Below are 19,698 nucleotides of genomic sequence, written 5' to 3' on the forward strand. Positions count from 1 at the left end.
GAGGCTGGACATCTCCTTGTCTGTGTGTATCCATCTCCAGTTTTCTGAACTGGCCCCACAGCAGGCCTGTCAGTGGCCGCCCAGCCTCCTGGCGAGCATTAAGGAGAGTCCAGTCTCCATTAGACAATGCCAGCTATAAATCAGAAAAGTTATTTTTGAAGTGTAATACTCTGCACATCTAGAGCTGTGGAACTAGGGTTCTAATAAGTTGGTAGTGATACACAATGAATGGTAGGAGATACAGTAAGTTAAATAAAGTTAAGTTGTTGATAGTTTTGAATTTTAGAGGCATCTGCCAAGTGATACCTCAGTGGCCAGGGGCAACTCCTTAGTGATATACTCAGGTAACCAGGCTGGTGGTTCAATGCTTAGTTTCTGCAGTGCCCAGGATGGCCAGGGCTCCCTGGAACTGCTCAAGAGAAAAGTAAATCATTCTCATAGATGGGTGCTAAGAGACTCTAGACCATCATAAAAAACCACACAAAATCTTTAGAGAATTACTGATTAGCAATAATACAGCTTCTGAAGTTATTAAAAAGATACTGATGATATTAAACATAATGATGACTTGAACCTATCAAATTTCACTGGTAAGACATATTTTTGGAGGCCAGAAAGATAATCCAGGGATTAAGGCACCTGCCTTATATGCAGCCACCTCATAATTCAATCTCTAGCACCACATATGATCCCCCAGCACTGCCAGGGGTCACTTCTGAGCACATGAGCATCACCAGTGTGACCCCCCCACAAAACAAAGCAATATTCATTCAGGGTCGGAGTTATAGTACAGTGGGTAGGGAATTTGCCTTGCATATGGCCAACCTGGGTTCAATCCCCAGCATCCCATATGGTCCCCTGAGCTCCTTTCCCGAGTACCATCATGATTACTTCTTAGTGCAGAGTCAGGAGTAAGTCCTGATCATCACTGGGCATGCTCCCACTGAGGAAACAAAACCCTTTTTTGAAGCAAAGTGGCATTTGCCATTAAAACTTATTCAGTGTAGACCTTGACAGACATATGATATAGATATGGTTCCTCTCAGTACAAGCTGGTCCAAATTGCACTGAACACTGAGCTATAAAGAGGGTTCTTGGCTGTCTCTCTCTTTTATTGAGGTCTCAGAAAAGGATATGATGCTCATGGATGGGAAGCTATGTGAAAGTTACCAGAGAGAACTGGAAATGAACTTGAGAAAAGCAAATGATGAGTGCAGGTGAAATAATACCTTTTCTCTCTTTTGCTTGGGGGTTCACACCCAGTGATGCTAGTGTTCAGGGGTTGCTTCAGGGGGTGCTCCCCTGGCATAGAAGCAAGCCCACCACCCTTTGAGCCCTCCCATTTCTGCTCTTCCAGAGTCACCATTCTCTCTCTCTCTCTCTCACACACATACACACAAGCACACACACATACCCCATCTCTACACTTATCCAAACCTTCAGCTGTGGCCCTGCTTCCCTCACCAGCCACAGATCATGCCGTCTGCCACACTCTGACCATGGCACAAACGCTGTACTTCCTCTGCATGGGGACCGGGCACTGGAAGACTCTTGAGACACAGGATGGGCCCCGGGTCACCCAAGAAAAGTGAAAGGGACATAAGAAATATTCAGAAATAACAGAGAACAATGTAGATCCAGGGAATTGTAGGCTACTGTGGTAGTTAGAGAACTGTGGGGAATAACTGAGTTAGGAAAGAGACATAAAACAGTTAAAGTGATGGCATGACACCTAAGGACAGTAGACACAAGAGCCAGGAAGATTGATTCATGGTTGGAAACCTGCCTCATGAGCTGGGGGAGAAGGCAGGTGGAATAGAGAAGGGATCACTAAGTCAGTAATGGTTGGAGGGATCATTTGGAACAGGAGATGTGTGCTGAAAATAAAGTAAAGGACCAAACGTGATAGTCTCTCAATGTCTATATTGCAAACCATAATGCCCAAAAGCAGAGAGAGAGTATGGGGGAGATTGTCTACCATAGAAGCAGGGGGAGGGGCGGGATAGGGGGATACTGGGGACATTGGTGGTGGAGAATATGCACTGGTGGAGGGATGGATATTCGATCATTGAATGACTGAAACCCAAACATGAAATTTTTGTAACTGTATCTCATGGCGATTCAATAAAAATAATTTTTTTAAAAAAGAAGAGCTGTGACAGAGAATGGGGAATTAGATCAAAGTCTGGGAAATCATGAAAATGAATAAAATATTGTGAGAGAATGAAGACCTGCCAGAGACCAGAGCATTGTATGAGCTAAAAACAATGGTCAAGAGTGACATGGAATTGTGGCAAAAAAAGATTTGGGGAAGAGATGTGGAATTGTGAAAAAGAGGGGAATTATAGGAAGAACAGAAAATTGTGTGAGAAACCAAACTTGAGAGGAATGCAGAAAATTGTTTAAAAAATAGAGAAGGCGGCCTGCGAGGGAACTGGGGAGAGGACAGGGATGGCGAGGCACAGGATGGGGTGAGGGCGCAGCGTGGCTTCACATGCCTGAAGGCCTGCAGGTGATCCCAGCATCACCAGAGTAGACAAAGGGCCTAAAGGAACATGGGGAACAGGGAGACAGATGGGAATAACAAGAGAGACGGGGAACTGTAGGGAAGGAAGAACTGCAGGAGGGAGTAGGGAAGGCTGTGAGGGACAGAGAATGGTGAAAGTTGATGAACGACTGTGAAAGGAAAGTAGGAGAGAAAATGGGGAACTGGGGGAGATCAAGAACTTGTAGACGAACCGGGCTGATGATGAAAACAGAAAAGGTGGGTGAGCTGGGGAACTGAGGGAGAAATGAAATCGAGGTCCAGGTCTGTGACTGTGGGAGAGGAGGTAGACTCGGGAGGGACCATGAAACAGTGGGGAAGAGCAGAGAAATGTGACACACGAATAATTGGCCCCGAACCGAGGACAGGGGAAGAACAGTGAAGTGAAGGGGAGGCGGAATTGTGGGAGGAAAAAGCACCGCGGGAGACACGGAGCTATGGGAAAGAGCAGACACCAGGAAAAGGTGAGGAGCTGTGGGAAAGAAAATCAGGGGAGATAAAGGCAAATTGTGGAAGACAAAATTGTGAAAGAAAAATTAAGTACCGTGAGAGAACAAAAAATTGTGAGAAAAAAGGTGCATTCATGGAGAAAATGAATTGTGAGAGAGTTAGGGTGTTGTAATAGATAAGAACTATAGGAGATGCCACAGAGGAGGGGGTGATGGAGTGGGGGTGGCGGGAGGGATACTGGGATCATTGGTGGTGGAGAATGGGCACCGGTGGAGGGATGGGTACTCGATCACTGTATGACTGAAATGCAGACATGAAAGTTTCTAAGTATGTAACTGTACCTCACGGTGATTCACTATTAAAAATATTTTTAAAACAGAACAGACCTAAGAAGAGAAATTAAAATGTGAAAGCTAAGTAAGATCCTAAGATATACTAACGAATGGATTTTGATGCTTAAAGTTTTTTTCTAATTTTTAAAAAATTTATTGTATAGCAAACCGGACGGCCAGGATACTCTTGGTAGCTTGCCAAACTCTCCGAGAGGGGCAGAGGAATCGAACCCTGGTCCGTTGCGTGCAAGGCAAACACCCTACCTGATGTGCTATCACTCTAGTCCATTTCAGAAAATACCCTGAAATATTTACATCGTACTTCCCTTGATTTGGGTAAACTAGGAAGGGCTTCAGGTCTCTAAGATTTGTGCAAACCATATTAGACCATTGTATGTAAAGGATCAACGAACCTCGGGCACTTGGCCTCTGCCACCGTTGTGAAATCAAGACCCACTGTTGGGGAAACACGATCAGGCTTTGTTGCCTGCTGGAAGAAAATATTAACTTTGTGAATCAGTAACTGAAAACACAGACCTTCAAGGTCACGAACCAGTCAAGACCTGGAAAGCGGGAACCGTGATCGGTTCACAAGGGGACACCCACTGATGTTTCTGGTGCCACAATTAATTTCAATTAGCTTCATAATTAACTGCAGTGGAAACGGACAGGATGCCGTTGAAAAGATCTAAACGGAAAAAACGAATGCCACCAAAGCAAACCCAAGGACGCTGCGTAAGGGAGGGGAACGCGTCGCCCTGGAAATCTTAGGTCGATGTCAATTTTCACGGCCCCGTGCACCAGGAGGGCGGGGCCGGGGAGTGGCCAGAGCGCGGCCGAGCCTGCTCAACCCGGCGGAGGGGCGTGGCCAGAGCACGGCCAAGGGGGAGTCTCAGCCCTGCGGAGGGGCGTGGCCAGAGCGCGGCCGAGCCTGCTCAACCCGGCGGAGGGGCGTGTCCAGAGCGCGGCCGAGGGGAGAGTCTCAGCCCGGCGGAGGGGCGTGGCCAGAGCGAGGCGGAGCGCGCTCAGCCCGGCGGAGGGGCGTGGCCAGAGCGCGGCCGAGCCTGCTCAACCCGGCGGAGGGGCGTGGCCAGAGCACGGCCGACTGGGGAGTCTCAGCCCGGCTGAGGGGCGTGGCCAGAGCGCGGCCGCCGGGGGAGTCTCAGCCCGGCGGAGGGGCGTGGCCAGAGCACGGCCGAGCGTTCCACCGCCCGGGCAGAGGAGCGTGGCCGGGACGCGCTCCTTCGTGATTGACGGGAGACCGATCTTTTCGATACGTATCCTGCCGCCCGTGCGCCAGGAAGTCCCGCCTTCGAATCAGGAAGTAGCGGGGCGTTAGCGTGTCTGTGTTGACCCGGGCGACTGCGGTGACCCAGCGAGAGGAAGGTCCCGGCGGCGCATCGCTGCCGCTTTAAGCTCGGGTTCGTGCTTGATCAGAGGCGGCGTCTGGCCGCCCATTAAGGCCAGGGACACGAGTGCGGTGCGGAGGGGCAGGAAGGCCGAGCTCGGTGGGGTCGGGTTGCGGGGTTGGAATGAGCGGGACACGCGGAGACCGTGCGGGGAAGACTGACCGCGCTTTGCCCTCCACGGTCGTTTCCTTTCTTCCTCGAGCCCCTTCCGTGCGCGGTGACCTCACATGATGCCCACACCTCGTAAGTCTCAGCGCCAAAGATCTTGTCTGACTCAGTTGGCCTGCCCGATCTCGATCGCCACCGCCCGGGACCCCTTCCCTCCTGGCGTGCCTCCTGTCGCTGTGGTTTCTCGGGGACATCCTCATTTCACCGGCTCCAGTTTTTGCCCCCAGCTGGGTGTAGATTTCACTTTAGTTCCCTGTAGCTTCCTTGCATTAAAGTTGTTTCACAGTGAACCAGCTGCCTATACGCTACCGTAGAAATTACACAAGGTCAACCCTGGTCAATCAACCTGTATTTAATCCCTCTCGTTCCCTGGCAGGTTTGGACACTGGGAATCCAACCATGGGTTTGTCTTCCTCGACCCCGGCTGTTGCTGTTCAGACCTCAAATGCTTCAGATCATCAGACATCAGCCCCGCCTTCAGGATGTCCAATGCATAAAGGGCGAGTGGCAGGTAATCTCCCCTTGGAAACAGAATGGAATAGCAGAAGGAGTTTAAGAGAGATGATGTACATCTCAGCGAGGCTCCTAGTCCTGAGTAAGGCAACCTAACTTCAACTACCTGCAGAGAAATTGAACTCTAAATCTCACCCTATAATCTGTAACGTGAGGGTGTACTGCTTTTTTTCATGGGGTTGCTGTGGGCTAATTGAGCTCCTGTAAGAGAATGTAATGATCAAAGAATGTATGAGAATTCAGAATTATCCCTTAGGACTCCCACCTCCTAAAGTTGACCTATAGTACCAACACCAGTAGCTGTCGATCTTGGGGAGCTAGCAGGGGCTTCAGGGCTTCGGGAAGAAGATTTGTGCAAATATAAGGCCACTGTTTATAAGTTTTTATTTACTTATATATACATATATATATACATATATATATATATATATATTATATGTCCCCGAGGTCAGAGGACCTCGGGAACTTGGCCTCTGCCACCAATGTGGAATCAAGACCCACTGTCCACTATAAGGGGAACAGGAGCAGGATTTGTTGTCTGCTGGAAGAAAATATTAACTTTCTGATACAGTAACATTTTGGGGGACAAAATACAGTAACAAACCTGGAGACTTTTTTTTGCATTACACACAGCTATGCACAGGGGTTACTCCTGGCTCACGCACTCAGGAATTACTCCTGGCGGTGCACAGGGGACCATATGGGATGCTGGGAATCATCCCGGGTCAGCTGTGTGCAAGGCAAACGCCCTTCCCACTGTGCTATTGCTCCAGCCCCACCTGGGAACGGGTTTGATTGTCATAAATGAGAGTAGGTGCATCTAATAGAAACCCAGAGTTCTGAACATCCTACAAAGCACAGCAGCTGCAGAGACAAGGAATCGTCTAGCCCCAAATGTCAAAAGTGCCCAAATTGAGAAACCCTGGTCTAGGCCAGTGTTTCCCAAAATGGGTGATATTGCTTCTTGGGGGCCCCTGGAACTATTCAGGTAGTGGTAGTAGCCTTGGGTATAATTGGGGGTGAAGCAAACATTTTCTTTTCACTTAAAGGCAATGTAGATGTCCAGCGGGGATCTGGGTGGTTTTATTAAGAGGGCATGGTAGTTTGGCAAGTTTGGGAACCTCTGCTCTTGATTTGTGTCCAGCAAACTGACTTTATCCCACATCCATTGCAGTGTGCATCCATAAAAATAAGCCAGGCCCTGATGGACCTTCTGGAATTTTGGAGGTGAGCACATCTGTTTGTGCTCAGGGCTTCCTCCTGGAGTGCTAAGGGAACCCTCTGTGCTGCTGGGGACCAAACCAGGGTCAGATGCATCCAAGCAAGTGCCCTCCCTGCTGCTGTAGTCTCTCTCCAGCCCCTGAACTTTCTGATGTACTTGCTTTTTTTTTGGGGGGGGGCATCATGCTTGATGATGCTCAAGAGTTACTCTTGGCTCTGCACTCAGGAATTACACCTGGTGGTGCTCAGGAGACCGGTGGGGTGCTGGGGACAAACTCAGGTAGGGCACATGCCAGGCAAGATCCTTACCCACTGTACTACCTCTCCGGCTTCTCTGCGGTGCATTCTTCACGTGCAGAGGAGAGAACGGGAAAGCCAAGTTTAATTTTGAATTGATCCATACTTGCTTAGATTGTATCTCGAAAGCATAGCCTGACGTGAGTCTTGTGGGAGGAAGAACCATGAAGGAATGCCAACCCTTGCCCCCATGGTGGCCTGCCATTGCCTTGGCCCCTCAGTGTGCATCAGTCAGCCTCTGGTGTGGCACGGAGAGCGCAGACTCCTTCACCTCATGGAGTTCTCCTCAGGATCCTGTGTGGTAGCTTTTCTCCCCGCTTGGTGTAAAGAAACTTCAGAATATCAGCTAGTGAGATGGCAAAGCCTGGCAAAAAGAAAGCCATGACCTTGAACAAGGACACATTCTTCCAGACAGAAATACCTGTGAGGGATTCAGCAGAAGTAGGTGTGAGGAAGGGCCCCAGGGCGATCGGGGGAGGTGCGAATGGGGTGTGGCTGTTTGTAGGAGATCGGAGGGGCTGCTGCTCATTCTAGAACCCTTTCCAGCAGTGTCGGTGACTTGGATAGGGTTGCCACTTCCCATGGTAGAGGTGGCCAAGCTGCACGACATTTAGGGCCTGAGAGTCTGGGGAAAGAAAAGGGAAGGAGCTGAAAAACTCTTTCTTGCAGGGCACCGGGCACTGGGTGAGTATTCTTGGTGTTTCTGCTGATGCCCAAGACAAGGCTTCCAGGACAGGGACAGTTGTCTTCCTGGGCCCCAGCTGACCCGGTGGCTCCTCCCTCTCCTGCCTCAGGCCAGGCCAACTTCCAGTCCCTTGCAAGCTCCCCCACCAGCCCAGAGCCCGAGCCCTGGGCCTTGCCCACCCTTCCTACTGCTGCCCTTCTAAGTTCACACCTTCCTCCTTGGGTGGCACTTGGGTCCTGCACGGATTGCGAAAGGCTCTCTAGAGGTGGCCCTATTTTTTTGTGGGGGGACACCCGTCAGCTCCGCTCAGGGCTTTCTCCTGACTCTGTGCTCAGGAGACCCTCTGCCGGATGAGACGCACAGCAGGCAGGGGCCTTCCCCGCCGTACTCTCTCCCCAGCAGCAGCGTTGGCTCCTTGGGGGGTGAACTCTTGCCACTCACTGGTGAGGAATCGACCTTTCAGAGGGTAGTTTCTCTGCTCTGCTTTACTGCTACAGCAAACCACAAGCAGAGGGCTTGTGAGACTTTATCTCGTGGCCTTTGGAAGGCCCCGGCATCTCCTGTCCCCGTACCCGAGAGGAGGAAGGCATCGGGAGTGAACGTGGGTCCCGGGGTGCCGTGGTTGGCACTGGGGCTCGGGGGCAGACTTGGAGTCACCTGCTGAGATCTGAGCGGGGCGGGGACGGGGGAGCCCAGCACTGAAACAGGCCCACAGTCTTGCAGGCGATGAGGGGGTTTGGGGGATGGGGGTTGTTTGGGGGCTTGGTTTTCTGGAGGGTACTCTACAAGAGAAGGTACCTATTCCTTTTCCAAAGGGGAGACTAGTCTGTAGGCGCTTTTGCGGGCTTGTGGGATGCCAGAATGTTGGCTAGCAGCGCCGGCAGCTGTACACGGCAGGAGCCTGCTTTGTCCTCCTGCACGCCCCCCTGCTCGGAAACTCAGCTCGTTGGGGGCTGGATTGGAAGAGCCAGCATCTTGCCTCTCTAGTGACACTTTATATATGATTTCTTTCAGGCTATCCAGGGAGTGCAGAGCCACCTAACCCAGCCAGCTCTGTGCCTGCCCATCAAGACCGCGCCTATGAATACGTGGAGTGTCCTGTTACGGGCGCCAGGGTTGAAAATAAGGAGAACCTGGATCCTTCCAATCTGGTAATAAATGCTCAGCCCCGCTCCTTGGAACTTCTAAGATGTTGAGGCTCTTTTATAGAGTCAGGAAACAAACAAGAGTTTTGAACCCCTGACTAACGGTGGAAAAATTGAGAAAATTCTGGAATGTACCGTTCAGGATAGTTTCAGAGTAGAAAATGTGGGTTGCCTAGTGCCAGAGATTGCCTTCTGACTACACAGTGGCGTGCTGCTTAGGGAAGGTCGCACGGAGCGTAGGTCAAGATAGCAAAGGCATTTGGGGGTCTTGGGAAATTGTGGGCGCACTGTAAAAGTCGAGTGTTTCTTTCAGCACCACTGGATGCCAGCTGGCAGGTGCTACCCAGCCAGGGAATGACATTAGTGAGAAACCAAGGGAAAGAGCAGCTTGGTGGCAGACGTCTTGTGAGCATGACCGGGACAATATGGGAAATTGTCCAGCGACCTTTTGTGTTGTGTTATTTTATTTTGTGGTCACTTTTTTTTTTTGCTTTTTGGGTCACACCCAGCGATGCTCAGGGGTTACTCCTGGCTCTGCACTCAGGAATTACTCCTGGCAGTGCTTGGGGGACCATATGCCGGGGATCGAACCCTGGTCGACCGCGTGCAAGGCAAACGCCCTACCCGCTGTGCTATCGCTCCGGCCCCTGCGGTCACATTTTTAATAGAGAGACAGGCTCAGGCCTGCACTGTCAAGGGCCTCCAGTGTTTCCAAAGTGGAGATCAGGGTGACCCAGGCAACGTTTGTCAGAATTTCCTCTGAGAAGAAAGAGTGTGGGGGTGAACGTGCCCACCAGAATTGCCTGTCTGTCCTGTGAGAGACATTGCGACATGTAGACGTTTGTGCTGTGGTATGTATAAATGGAAAATGTGTTCGGGCCAAACGCTGCACATCACGGTATTGGCTTTTCCTTGTTTTTTTGTTGTTTTTGGGGGCCACACTCGGCTGGTCTCAGGCCTTGCTCCTGGCTAGGCACTCAGGGATTTACTCCTGGCAGTGCTCGGGCACCTTACGGAGTACCGGGGATCCATCCTGAGTCGGCCGCATGCAAGGCAAATGCCCAACCCGCTGTACTGTCGCTCCAGCCTCCGGAGTTTTTCCTTAATGCTCCAAGAGATAGATAAACATTCTACGACGCTGTGTATTCACTGTTTATGAGAGCTGGGACGAGGAGAAACTACTCTGGTATCCAGTGCTCAAATCAGGCTGGTGATGGGAGGCCGGAAATGTGGGACCCTGGGCCTGGCTTCTCATCTCTGAGACTCTCCCTGTTTTCTTTAGATGCCGCCGCCTAATCAAACCCCAGCCCCTGATCAGCCATTTGCACTGTCAACTGTGAGAGAGGAGTCTTCCATTCCTAGAGCAGATTCAGAGAAAAAGTGGGTGTATCCCTCGGAACAGATGTTCTGGAACGCGATGTTAAGGAAAGGGTAAGTGAGTGGATGACAAAGACTGTTCCATTTGCTCTGGAAATCATCTAAGCAGGAAGTGTTCAGGAGGATTTCCCCAGGTAGGGAGCTAGCACGAAGGGCCCCACACTCCATCCCCAGCGCTGTCAGGTGTGGCCAAAAAGAGAATTTTCTTTTGGTTTGGGGGGCACACCCCTGACTGCCTGGGGGAACAGATGCAGTGCTGGGGTTCTAAGCAATGGTGTGGCAGCAGCTGCCTGCCAGGCAAGTGTCCTCACCTTTGTATTCTCGCTGGTCCCTAAAAGACTGTTTTATCCCCCAAACAGAGAGTGTTCATCAGTATATAAGAGCCTTCTGTTTCCTAGACTTACTGCACTACAAATGCAATGTGTGTCAGTCAGGATTATCCAGAAAACAAGAAAGGGATTTGTGTATCTTTGCATATGTATCTTTGCATATATGTATGTATGTATGTAGCACTGTTGTTGTCCCATTGTTCATCGATTTGCTTGAGCGGGCACCAGTAACGTCTCCATTGTGAGACTGCTTATTACTGTGTTTGGCATATCGAATACATCAAGGGTAGCTTGCGACGCTCTGCCATGCGGGCAGGATACTCTCAGTAGCTTGCCAAGCTCTCCGAGAGGAACGGAGGAATCGAACCGGGGTCGGCTGCATGCAAGGCAAATGCCCTACCCACTGTGTTATTGCTCCAATCCATGTAAAGAGATTTATTATAAGGGGCTGGAGAGAATACAGTGGGTAAGATGCTTGCTTTGCACACAGCAGACCCAGGTTGGATCCGGGGCACCCAATAACATTCCGAGAAGCCCACCAGGGCTGATCTCTGACTACAAAGCCAGGAGTAAGCCCTGGGTTCCTCTGGGTGTTGCCCGAATGAAAGCATAACAAAGGGAGTTACTCTAATGAATTGGCTGTCCCGATTCTGGAGGCTCCAAAAACCTGAGGACCTGGGGCTGTAGTTCTGAGCGTGTCCGGGGTCAAGATCCCGTACATAGGATCCCCTAGAGAACACACAGGCAGCTAGGGGATCCTCTGGCAGTGGCCCCAACGGAAAACATGTCACCTTAAAAGTGGAGGGTCCCTGGCCGCTGGCCTAAGTGGCGTGGGGACTCTCGGCGAATATATGCCTTGACCTCGTGGCCGTCGGTGAGATTTGTGACCTCGCACGGCGTGCTGTGTCCTAGGTGGAAGTGGAAGGAGGAGGACATCAGCCAGGCCGATATGCATAATATCATTAAGATCCACAACCAGAACAACGAGCAGGCGTGGAAGGAGATTCTGAAGTGGGAAGCCATGCACGCCACGTAAGTCGATGTGCTGCCTTCGTGAAAGGTCCTTCGTGGCCCGGCCGGAGCCGTGGCACAGGGGGGAGGGCACTTGCCTCGCGTGCTCCCACTCTGCGGAACTCACCTGCGAAATCCCACGGGGTCGTTCCCCCATCTCCAGGGCAGGGATTGGGCCCCTAACCTCGCCGTGGGAGGATGGAAATGTCCCCTCCCCGCAGGAGATGGGCCACTCAGGGACAAGAGGCCGCTGTGGTCCTGGCCAGGCAGGGGTCTTCACAGAGCAGTGCTCCTTAAGCTGATTCTAGATCACTGCCGAGTGGCGGTTCAAATGCCCAGTGCTGGTGGCCAGGGTGATAGTCCAGTGGGGAGGGCGTTTGCCCTGCACAAGGCCGAGCGGGGCTTATTCCCTGGCATCCCATCAGGTGCCCTGACCCCGCCAGGAGTCATTCCTGAGCTCAGCGCCAGGAGTAACCCCTGACTAGGCTGGGTGTTGCCTAGTACTGGGATGCGCTCCAGGCCTTTTGCGGCAGTTGTTCTGGGGTCAGCTGCTGGTTTAGGGACCCCTTCTGAGAAGGGGGTGGGGAGACCCTCTGTGCGCCAAGAGCCAGGTTGTCTCACCATTGGTGCTTGACATTTCAAGCCCCTGGCCACATGGGTTTACTTGATTTCTCCTGGCAGAAATCCATTTAATGATTTTGAAAAGCGTTCTGTTTAGGATATGCCGGCTTTGACGTTCTCTTTTTTTTTTTTTTTTGCTTTTTGGGTCACACCCGGCAATGCACAGAGGTTACTCCTGGCTCTGCACTGAGGAATCACCCCTGGCGGTGCTCAGGGGACCATATGGGATGCTGGGAATCGAACCCGGGTCGGCCGCGTGCAAGGCAAACGCCCTACCCGCTGTGCTATTGCTCCAGCCCCCGGCTTTGACGTTCTTTAGGCACGGGCTGGACAGCTGGTGGGGCCAGTTCTGCCGGCATGCCTGACGTCTCAGTAAGCCCCACCAGTGGCCAGCTCCTCAAACACCCGCTGAGGTCTTGTGGTGCGACCGGCCGGAGTCCATCAGCATCACACGGGCCTTTGATTTTGGGAGGATTTGTTTTTGCTTTTGTTTTTTGCTTTTTGGTTCACTCCCGGCAATGCACAGGGGTTATCTCCTGGCTCTGCACTCAGAAATTACTCCTGGCAGTGCTCAGAGGACCCTTTGGGATGCTGGGAATCGAACCTGGGTCGGCCACGTCCTAGGCAAACGCCCTACCCGCTGTGCTATGGCTCCAGCCCCCCACGCTGGCCTTTGAGCACGTTGACACCAGCATGTGTCGCCAGTCGCTCAGCCTTGAATGTGGCTTCATTGCCACATATCCCAGTACCATCACCACCATGAGGACAACATGGTCTGGGGGCCAGGCAGGTTGCTCAGGGTAGAACACAAGCCTCACGTGAGAGCCCTGGTGCCCACTCGCTCAGCTGCGTATATCCTTGCACGCATGCGCGCGCGCGCACACACACACACACATCCACGCACGCACACACTCCTGTCTGCCTCTGCCGACAGTTGCTGAGAACTGCCCAGGAAGGAGTCACCACCCAGGGCTCCCTTACTCTTGCGGGGTTTCTCCCACTCACCCGTATAGAGACCCTCCCGCAGCCCACCCCAGGGTCTTAGCAGTGAGAGCAGCTGCCCGGACTCAGAATCTCGAGGCCCATGTCCCTCCATCTGGGAAGGGGCAGTTTCAAAGGGCCCACGGTGCTGCTGCTGCTGCTGCACCCCCACTGTCTTCCCCAAGAGTCGACGGGAAGGGGGAGTAGATGTTAGCCAGGCCGTGTAACACGAACGGCGCCTGTCCCAGCATTAGCCAGCGTACCCCGTCGGATTTCAGACAGTAGTCTGGGGGCCCATGATTATTATTGATACGGGGATGGTTTGGGGGCCATTCCTAGACCCCCGAAAAGAGCCTGCTAAGCCCTCCCCAGTACGAGCCTTCTGCCTCTGGATCAGGTCGGAGACCAGTTTCCTTCTGTCCCGTAGCACCCACAGCCGCCTTCTGAAAGGGAAGCGTGACGGTCCAGGCTAGGCCCCAAGACCCCACGCGAGATGAAAAGGGGGACGAGCAAGTGTCAGTTCGAAAGGAAGGGAGGACCTGCCCGAGCCTGCAACGCAGAGCAACTATTTAAGGAGATCTGTTGCCTTGAGTTGCTTCTAGAGTGGCCGTGCTCTGCTTGTGTGAATCGCAGACCCCAAAAAATGCCAGCGACCACCAGTTTGCAACCTCGTGACCTTTGTTCTTTGTGGGTCCCTAGGGAGTGCCCTTGTGGTCCCTCACTGATCCGGTTTGGAGGAAAAGCCAAGATGTACTCCCCGAGGGCAAGAATCCGCTCCTGGATGGGGTGAGTAGCCTGGCGTGCTGTTGGTCCACGGTCCTTGGGCCAGAGCGGGCATCATCTGGGCACCCTGCTCGTACTGTGGAAGTGGCATCTTTCTGAGGTCCCCACGGGTCCAAGTCCCTTCCTCTCCGATGCACCTGGAGCGGGGCACACTGGGAGCGTCAGTGGCGGCGCCCCTGGGGTCTTGGGCTCTTCCTGCTCCCGCCATGATTGTGGGTCCCTGTTCTGATGGTCGCCGTCTACATCTTTCCCATCCCCTGATCTAGACCCATCACAGGGGGTGACGGCGATCTCATGGCTCAGCTCCCCAGGAAGGGGGCGGCCCCGCCTCTGCCGGGTGCCGGAAGACTCACTGGCTGTTCCCATTCCAGGTACGAGCTGCCTTTCGACAGGCACGACTGGATCATCAACCGTTGCGGGACCGAAGTCAGATACGTCATCGACTACTACGACGGCGGCCACGTCAACGAGGACTATCAGTTCACCATCCTGGACGTGCGGCCGGCTTTTGACTCACTGTCAGCGGTGTGGGACAGGATGAAGGTGGCCTGGTGGCGCTGGACTTCCTAACCTGTGCTGGGTCAGAGATGAGAAAGCTTGAGCAATTTTTTTTTTTTTTTTTTTGCTGAGTGCTCCATTAAAGTCTTCCTGAATTGAATCACACCTATGATGTAATGTGAATGCCAACTGGGTAATCGCCCCCTCAGAGCCCGCCACTTTTGTGGCCAGCTACCAGGCTCTTGAGGTCGATTCCCACTTGGAATCTGATAGCCAATAATCCTAACTTCCCTTCCCACTTAGAGAAGTGGGGATAAGGTCTAGGTTTTACCTCGTAACTGCAGTATTGCCTGAATTTCTCATCTAGCCTCTGAAAAAGAACTTTGGAAACAAGAGCTACTTTGCATTCGTTTCCTCGTGAACACTTGAGAGCTAGATCTGGAAAGCATATGAGATTTTTTTCCTGGTCAAATACATTTTTTTTTGTCTGGGGGTCCCACCTGGCTGTACTCAGGTACTCCTCCCTGCAGGCTAGGGTGCAGAGCCAGCCTCCCGTGTGCAAGTCCTACACCCCAGCCTGCTGGCTCTCTTCTTGGTCCAGATTAAATAATTTGACGTCCACTGTTCATTATATCCTTGTAAGTACTTCCACTTTTTAAGACAGCTAACAATCTAGGGCCGGAGCAGTAATACAGCAGGTATGGCGTTTGTCTTGCACACGGCCGACCCAAGTTCAATCTCTGGCACCCCATGTGGTCCCACAAGCCCGTCAGGAGTGATCCCTGAGCACCGCCAGGTGTGGCCCCCAAAGCAAAACTAAAATGTTACCCATCTTGAATGTCCCTCCAATGCAATTGTGCCCCTTGATTCAGGATTCAGCCAACCAAGGCGCGTCCTAGCTCAGGCCCCTGGATATTTCTGACTTGAAATATCCTTGCAAAATGGAGGGACTTTCCACTCCCCTGTGATCTGCTGATACGCATACACTGGAACCATTTAGTTCCGCTTTGGGGTGGTGTCATCCAGACGCCTACTGTGACATGAGATTCTTCCCCAAACAAGCTTTGGTGCCGGTTGTGTGGCGCCCCTGAGTCCTGTTCTTCCTTCTGCCAGAACCTTGCACCCACTCAGAAGGCGCAGTGCCACTTAGAGTTTGCTGGGTGTTGGAATTCGTAAGGAAAACAAGCAGGTGGAGAATGTTTGCAACAGCTCCCGCCTCGCTGTGTAAAGGTTTCTCAGGTTCATTTCCCAGGAGTACCCATACTGTATATGCACGGTAATGCCGTGCTCGCCCATGGCCAGGGTCAAGCTCGCAGCCATCCTCACAAGGGCCTCTTCCGTCTTTCTTTGGGTTTTTACAATTGCAGGGATGCAAACCAGGGTCTCAGCTGTGCAAGACACATTTCCTGCCCCTGAGTCACACCCGGGGCCCCCATGCTGTTCACTGTTGAAATGCTTTGTATGAATGAATGACCCGTAGGCTGCTTGTGAGAGTGGCATGTTCCAAACGACACAGGAGTTTCCAGTGCGGGTATCAGGAACTTTGTTCCTTTACCGACTCCTGGAGTCTCAAGTGGACCGTTTGCCCTTAGCAGGCGAGTGTGATCACCGTCATATGAATTCCTTTGCTGTATAGCTTTGTGTGGAGTTTCCAAAATTGTAACAACTCAACCTGTCTGCATTTTGAAATACTTGCATATTTTAAAATAAAGTTGATCACTCGCAGGTTTTGAAAATCATTTTCTCTTGTTCTTTGGACACAACCCTTACAGGTACTTAGTGGTTCTTCCTGACTGCGCATGGCTCACTCCTAGCGGGCGCAAGGGCTAGACGGGGTGCTGGGGCTGAAGCAGGCCTCCCGGTGCAAGGCAAGCGCCCTACCCACCGTGTATCATTCCACCCCCTTGAAAATCTTCATGTTTTTTGTGTTGGAGCCATACCTGGTGGTGGTCAGGGGACCACATGGGGTGCCAGGATTCGAACCCGGGTCAGCTGCGTGTAGGGCAGTAGCTCTACTTCCTGTACTACTATTCCATTCCCCTCCCCTTGAAAATATATATATATATATATTTTGCTTTTTGGGTCACACCCAGCAATGCTCAGGGGTTACTCCTGGCTTTGCACTCAGGAATTACTCCTGGCAGTGCTTGGGGGACCATATGGGATGCCGAGGATTGAACCCAGGTCGGCCTCGTGCAAGGCAAACACCCTACCCGCTGTGCTATCGCTCCGGCCCCTCCCCTTGAGAATATTTTTTTTTCTTTTTGGGTCACACCCGGCGATGCACAGGGGTTACTCCTGGCTCTGCACTCAGGAATTACCCCTGGCGGTGCTTGGGGGACCATATGGGATGCTGGGAATCGAACCCTGGTCGGCCGCGTGCAAGGCAAACGCCCTACCCGCTGCTATTGCTCCAGCCCATCCCCTTGAAAATATTTTTAAGAGTAATTTTACACTGAATAAGTGATTCATCAGGCAAAAGAAATCTTTAGAAAGTGGTAGCACATTCACTGGGAGTTAGCTATTCACTGGCCTGCACTTCTTTTTTTTTCTTTCTGGGACACACCCGGCGGTGTGCAGGGGTTGCTTCTGGCTCAGCACTCAGGAATTACTCCTGGCGGTGCTCGGGGGACCATATGGGATGCCAGGGATCGAACCTGGGTCGGCTGCGTGCAAAGCAAACGCCCTACCCGCTGTGCTATCGCTCCAGCCCCTGCCCTGCACTATTTTCAACCACTGAGGACAGTCATTGCTGCTGGCATGTGTTTTCATGCGCTGGTAACTGTAATTAAGGTGTTCTTATAAAATGTCATGACCAAAAACAAAATACTGAGTTATAGGCAGGTACTCCACCCTTTCTTAGGGTGAAGCACCTCTAATCCATCCAGCAAATCTGATGACGAGATCAACATTTGAAGGCTCGCTGGGCCCAACCAGCCAGCAGCATTCCAGAGCTGCCCTGTCTGAATCCAACTCGATAATACCTGGAGATCAATACTCTTCTGTCTGGGTCAAAGGGATAGTACAGCAGGTAGGGCATTCGCCTTGCACATGGCTAACCCGGGTTTGGTGCCCGGTATCCCAAATAGTCCCCCAAGCACCGCCAGGAGTAACCCCTAAGCATCGCTGGTGTGACCCCAAAAGCAAAACATAAATAAAAATTTAAAAATACTTTTCTGTTCTGATAAGTTTCATTCAAAGCCTCAAACTTCTTTTGGAAATTCTCCAGGGCTTTAAACTGTCTTTTGACTGTGAGGCTGGATCATTGTGAATCCACAAATTAGTCCACGAGACAAATAGCAAATAAGGGACTGAGCCTGGAATTGCATATTGAAATGTAGTTTTCCTCCTCATCCATTAGTTAAATGTGCATGCCCCGCCCCCTTGCCACGGATCAGACTGGAAAGTTAAATTAGTGGCTGCTACAGCTGGGGTGAGAATGTTGGAGTGTTAATCTTGTGGCTGTAAAAGGTAACTTCGGGAGGGATTAAAACATCCTAAAATGGATGGATGCACCATCAGATGACCAGAAACCCCTGAAGTTAGTACTTCAAAGGACAAGTGGTGACATGTATAGCTCGACAAAGCAATCCCGAAATTATCAGGCTGCTCTGAAGGGCTAACGGTCCCTGGTCTCTGCTCCAGCCATTTGTTCAGAGCCAGTGACCAACGTTATTGTAGTGAAGAATAACAATGTCATGTGAGTACGTCAACCATGTCCACACATACCAGTGAAGGACTAGAGATGGCTTTAAGGAAGGTCACCAAAAGTCCTCCATGAAGCTGCAAGGCATTGGAGGGCATATAAAAATGCACAAGGGCAGAGCCGGATATAGCAGGTAGGGCGCTTGCCTTGCACATGCCAGATGCAGGTTCAACCCCAAGCACCACATCTGGTCCCCCAGGCCTGCCTGCCAGGTGTGATCCCTGAACACAGAGCCAGGAGTCACCCCTGAGCATCACTAGGTGTGGCCCCCAAACCAAAAATGTAGAATCATTTTTGTCTCACTACCTGGCAGTAGTTTCTGAAGTTTGTTGCAAAGAAAGGGGAGGTGCAACGTACGTCTGTGGCCCTGCTCCCTCAGCAGGCGGTGCACGTATGTTCGCAGAGGAAATGACACTCCCAGGACTCCTTTGACAAGTTCATATTTCAGGTGACTGATGTTGTTGCCATGATCAGACTGAGCCCCTGTACCAGAGGACTTCCATGAGTGTGAGACTTGTGCTCGCACACACAGGGGTGGGGGGGGGAGAGAGGAGAAAGGAGAGAGAAGAGAGGAGAGACGAGAGCACAGAAGAACGAGAAGAGAGAGAAAAGAGAGGAGAGAGAGAGGGGCGAGTTGAGGAGTTGCAGTCCTCAACTGTAGATGCTAAATTAATAGGCTTCATTCAGAAATAAAGGTCCGGGCAAGAGAGACTACAGTATAGGGGGTTGCCTGGCAGGCAACTGACCCCAGTTCAGTCCTCGGTACCGCATCTGGTTCCCTGAGCCCCACTAGCAGGGATGCCTGAGCACAGAGGCAGGAGTAAGCTCTGAGCACAACTGGGAGTGAGCCTAAACCCAAATAGGGGCTGTTCAGGCCAGATACTGCTCCCCAGAGGCATTGCACGCTTTGCCACACATGCTGTTCCTGGGCTGAGTTCTCTGTGCCGGATGCTTTGGAAAGTTGTGCTTTAAAACAGTGCCGGGGGCTGGAGCGATAGTACAGCGGGTAGGGAGTTTACGTTGTATGCAGCCAACCCGGGTTCAATTGCCAGCATCCCATATGGTCCCCCCAAGCACCGCCAGGAGTCATTCCTGAGTGCAGAGCCAGGAGTAACACCTGACCTTTGCTGGGGTTACTTCACCCACATCCAAATCTCTCATTCTATTCGGACACGGGGCACGCAGCATGAGGGCCCACGCTCTGCTGGCATTTCCCGCACAGACCCTCTTCAGATCTCGGTCACCGACCCTGGCAGGCTTGCCGTCAGCCTTTGGAAGCCCTTGCAGTTGAACCCTCACCTTCACATCCGCAGAACGGCTATGGAGGGCCTCATCTGCGCCCTCTGGTGTCCAAAGTCGGGAATAGCTACGTTGTTTGCAAGCTGCCAGGCTGTCCTGCAAGGACTCTCCCGCTTCTGCCAAGCAGAGAAGTGCTCCAGGGACGAGGGCATCTGCCAAACAGCAGTGACTTTCCGCAGCAGTTGTTGGCGTGTGGTCCAGAGCTGGGGGCTCGGGCCAGGTCAACTGGCTGGACTTCACAAAGGCCCTGGACATTCTAATGCCCTCGCTAGTCTATTGTTAGTGTGGGGGCCTCACCTGGCCGTGCTCAGGGACCATTCCTGCTGGT

At 52.1% G+C, this 19,698-nt stretch overlaps 1 protein-coding gene across 3 annotated transcripts; it reads left to right on the forward strand.

The window, feature by feature from the left end:
• The first annotated feature begins 4,615 nt into the window (after window positions 1-4,615).
• LOC101548594 (holocytochrome c-type synthase) lies at window positions 4,616-16,090 on the forward strand. Of its 3 annotated transcripts, none has more exons than XM_012933588.2 (7): window positions 4,616-4,748; window positions 5,281-5,415; window positions 8,635-8,771; window positions 10,048-10,196; window positions 11,384-11,503; window positions 13,784-13,870; window positions 14,239-16,090. In XM_012933588.2, the coding sequence occupies exons 2-7, from the start codon at window positions 5,304-5,306 to the stop codon at window positions 14,435-14,437; spliced, it is 804 nt and encodes a 267-aa protein (XP_012789042.1). In that variant the 5' UTR covers window positions 4,616-4,748; window positions 5,281-5,303; the 3' UTR covers window positions 14,438-16,090. The 3 variants fall into 3 exon arrangements, with proteins under 3 accessions (XP_012789042.1, XP_054976963.1, XP_054976962.1); XM_055120988.1 differs by having other exon boundaries at window positions 4,655-4,807; XM_055120987.1 differs by lacking the exon at window positions 4,616-4,748 and adding an exon at window positions 4,822-4,979.
• The last annotated feature ends 3,608 nt before the right edge of the window (window positions 16,091-19,698 follow it).

The sequence above is a fragment of the Sorex araneus genome, chromosome X (genome assembly GCF_027595985.1).
Source record: "Sorex araneus isolate mSorAra2 chromosome X, mSorAra2.pri, whole genome shotgun sequence".
Classification (NCBI taxonomy): Eukaryota; Metazoa; Chordata; class Mammalia; order Eulipotyphla; family Soricidae; genus Sorex; species Sorex araneus.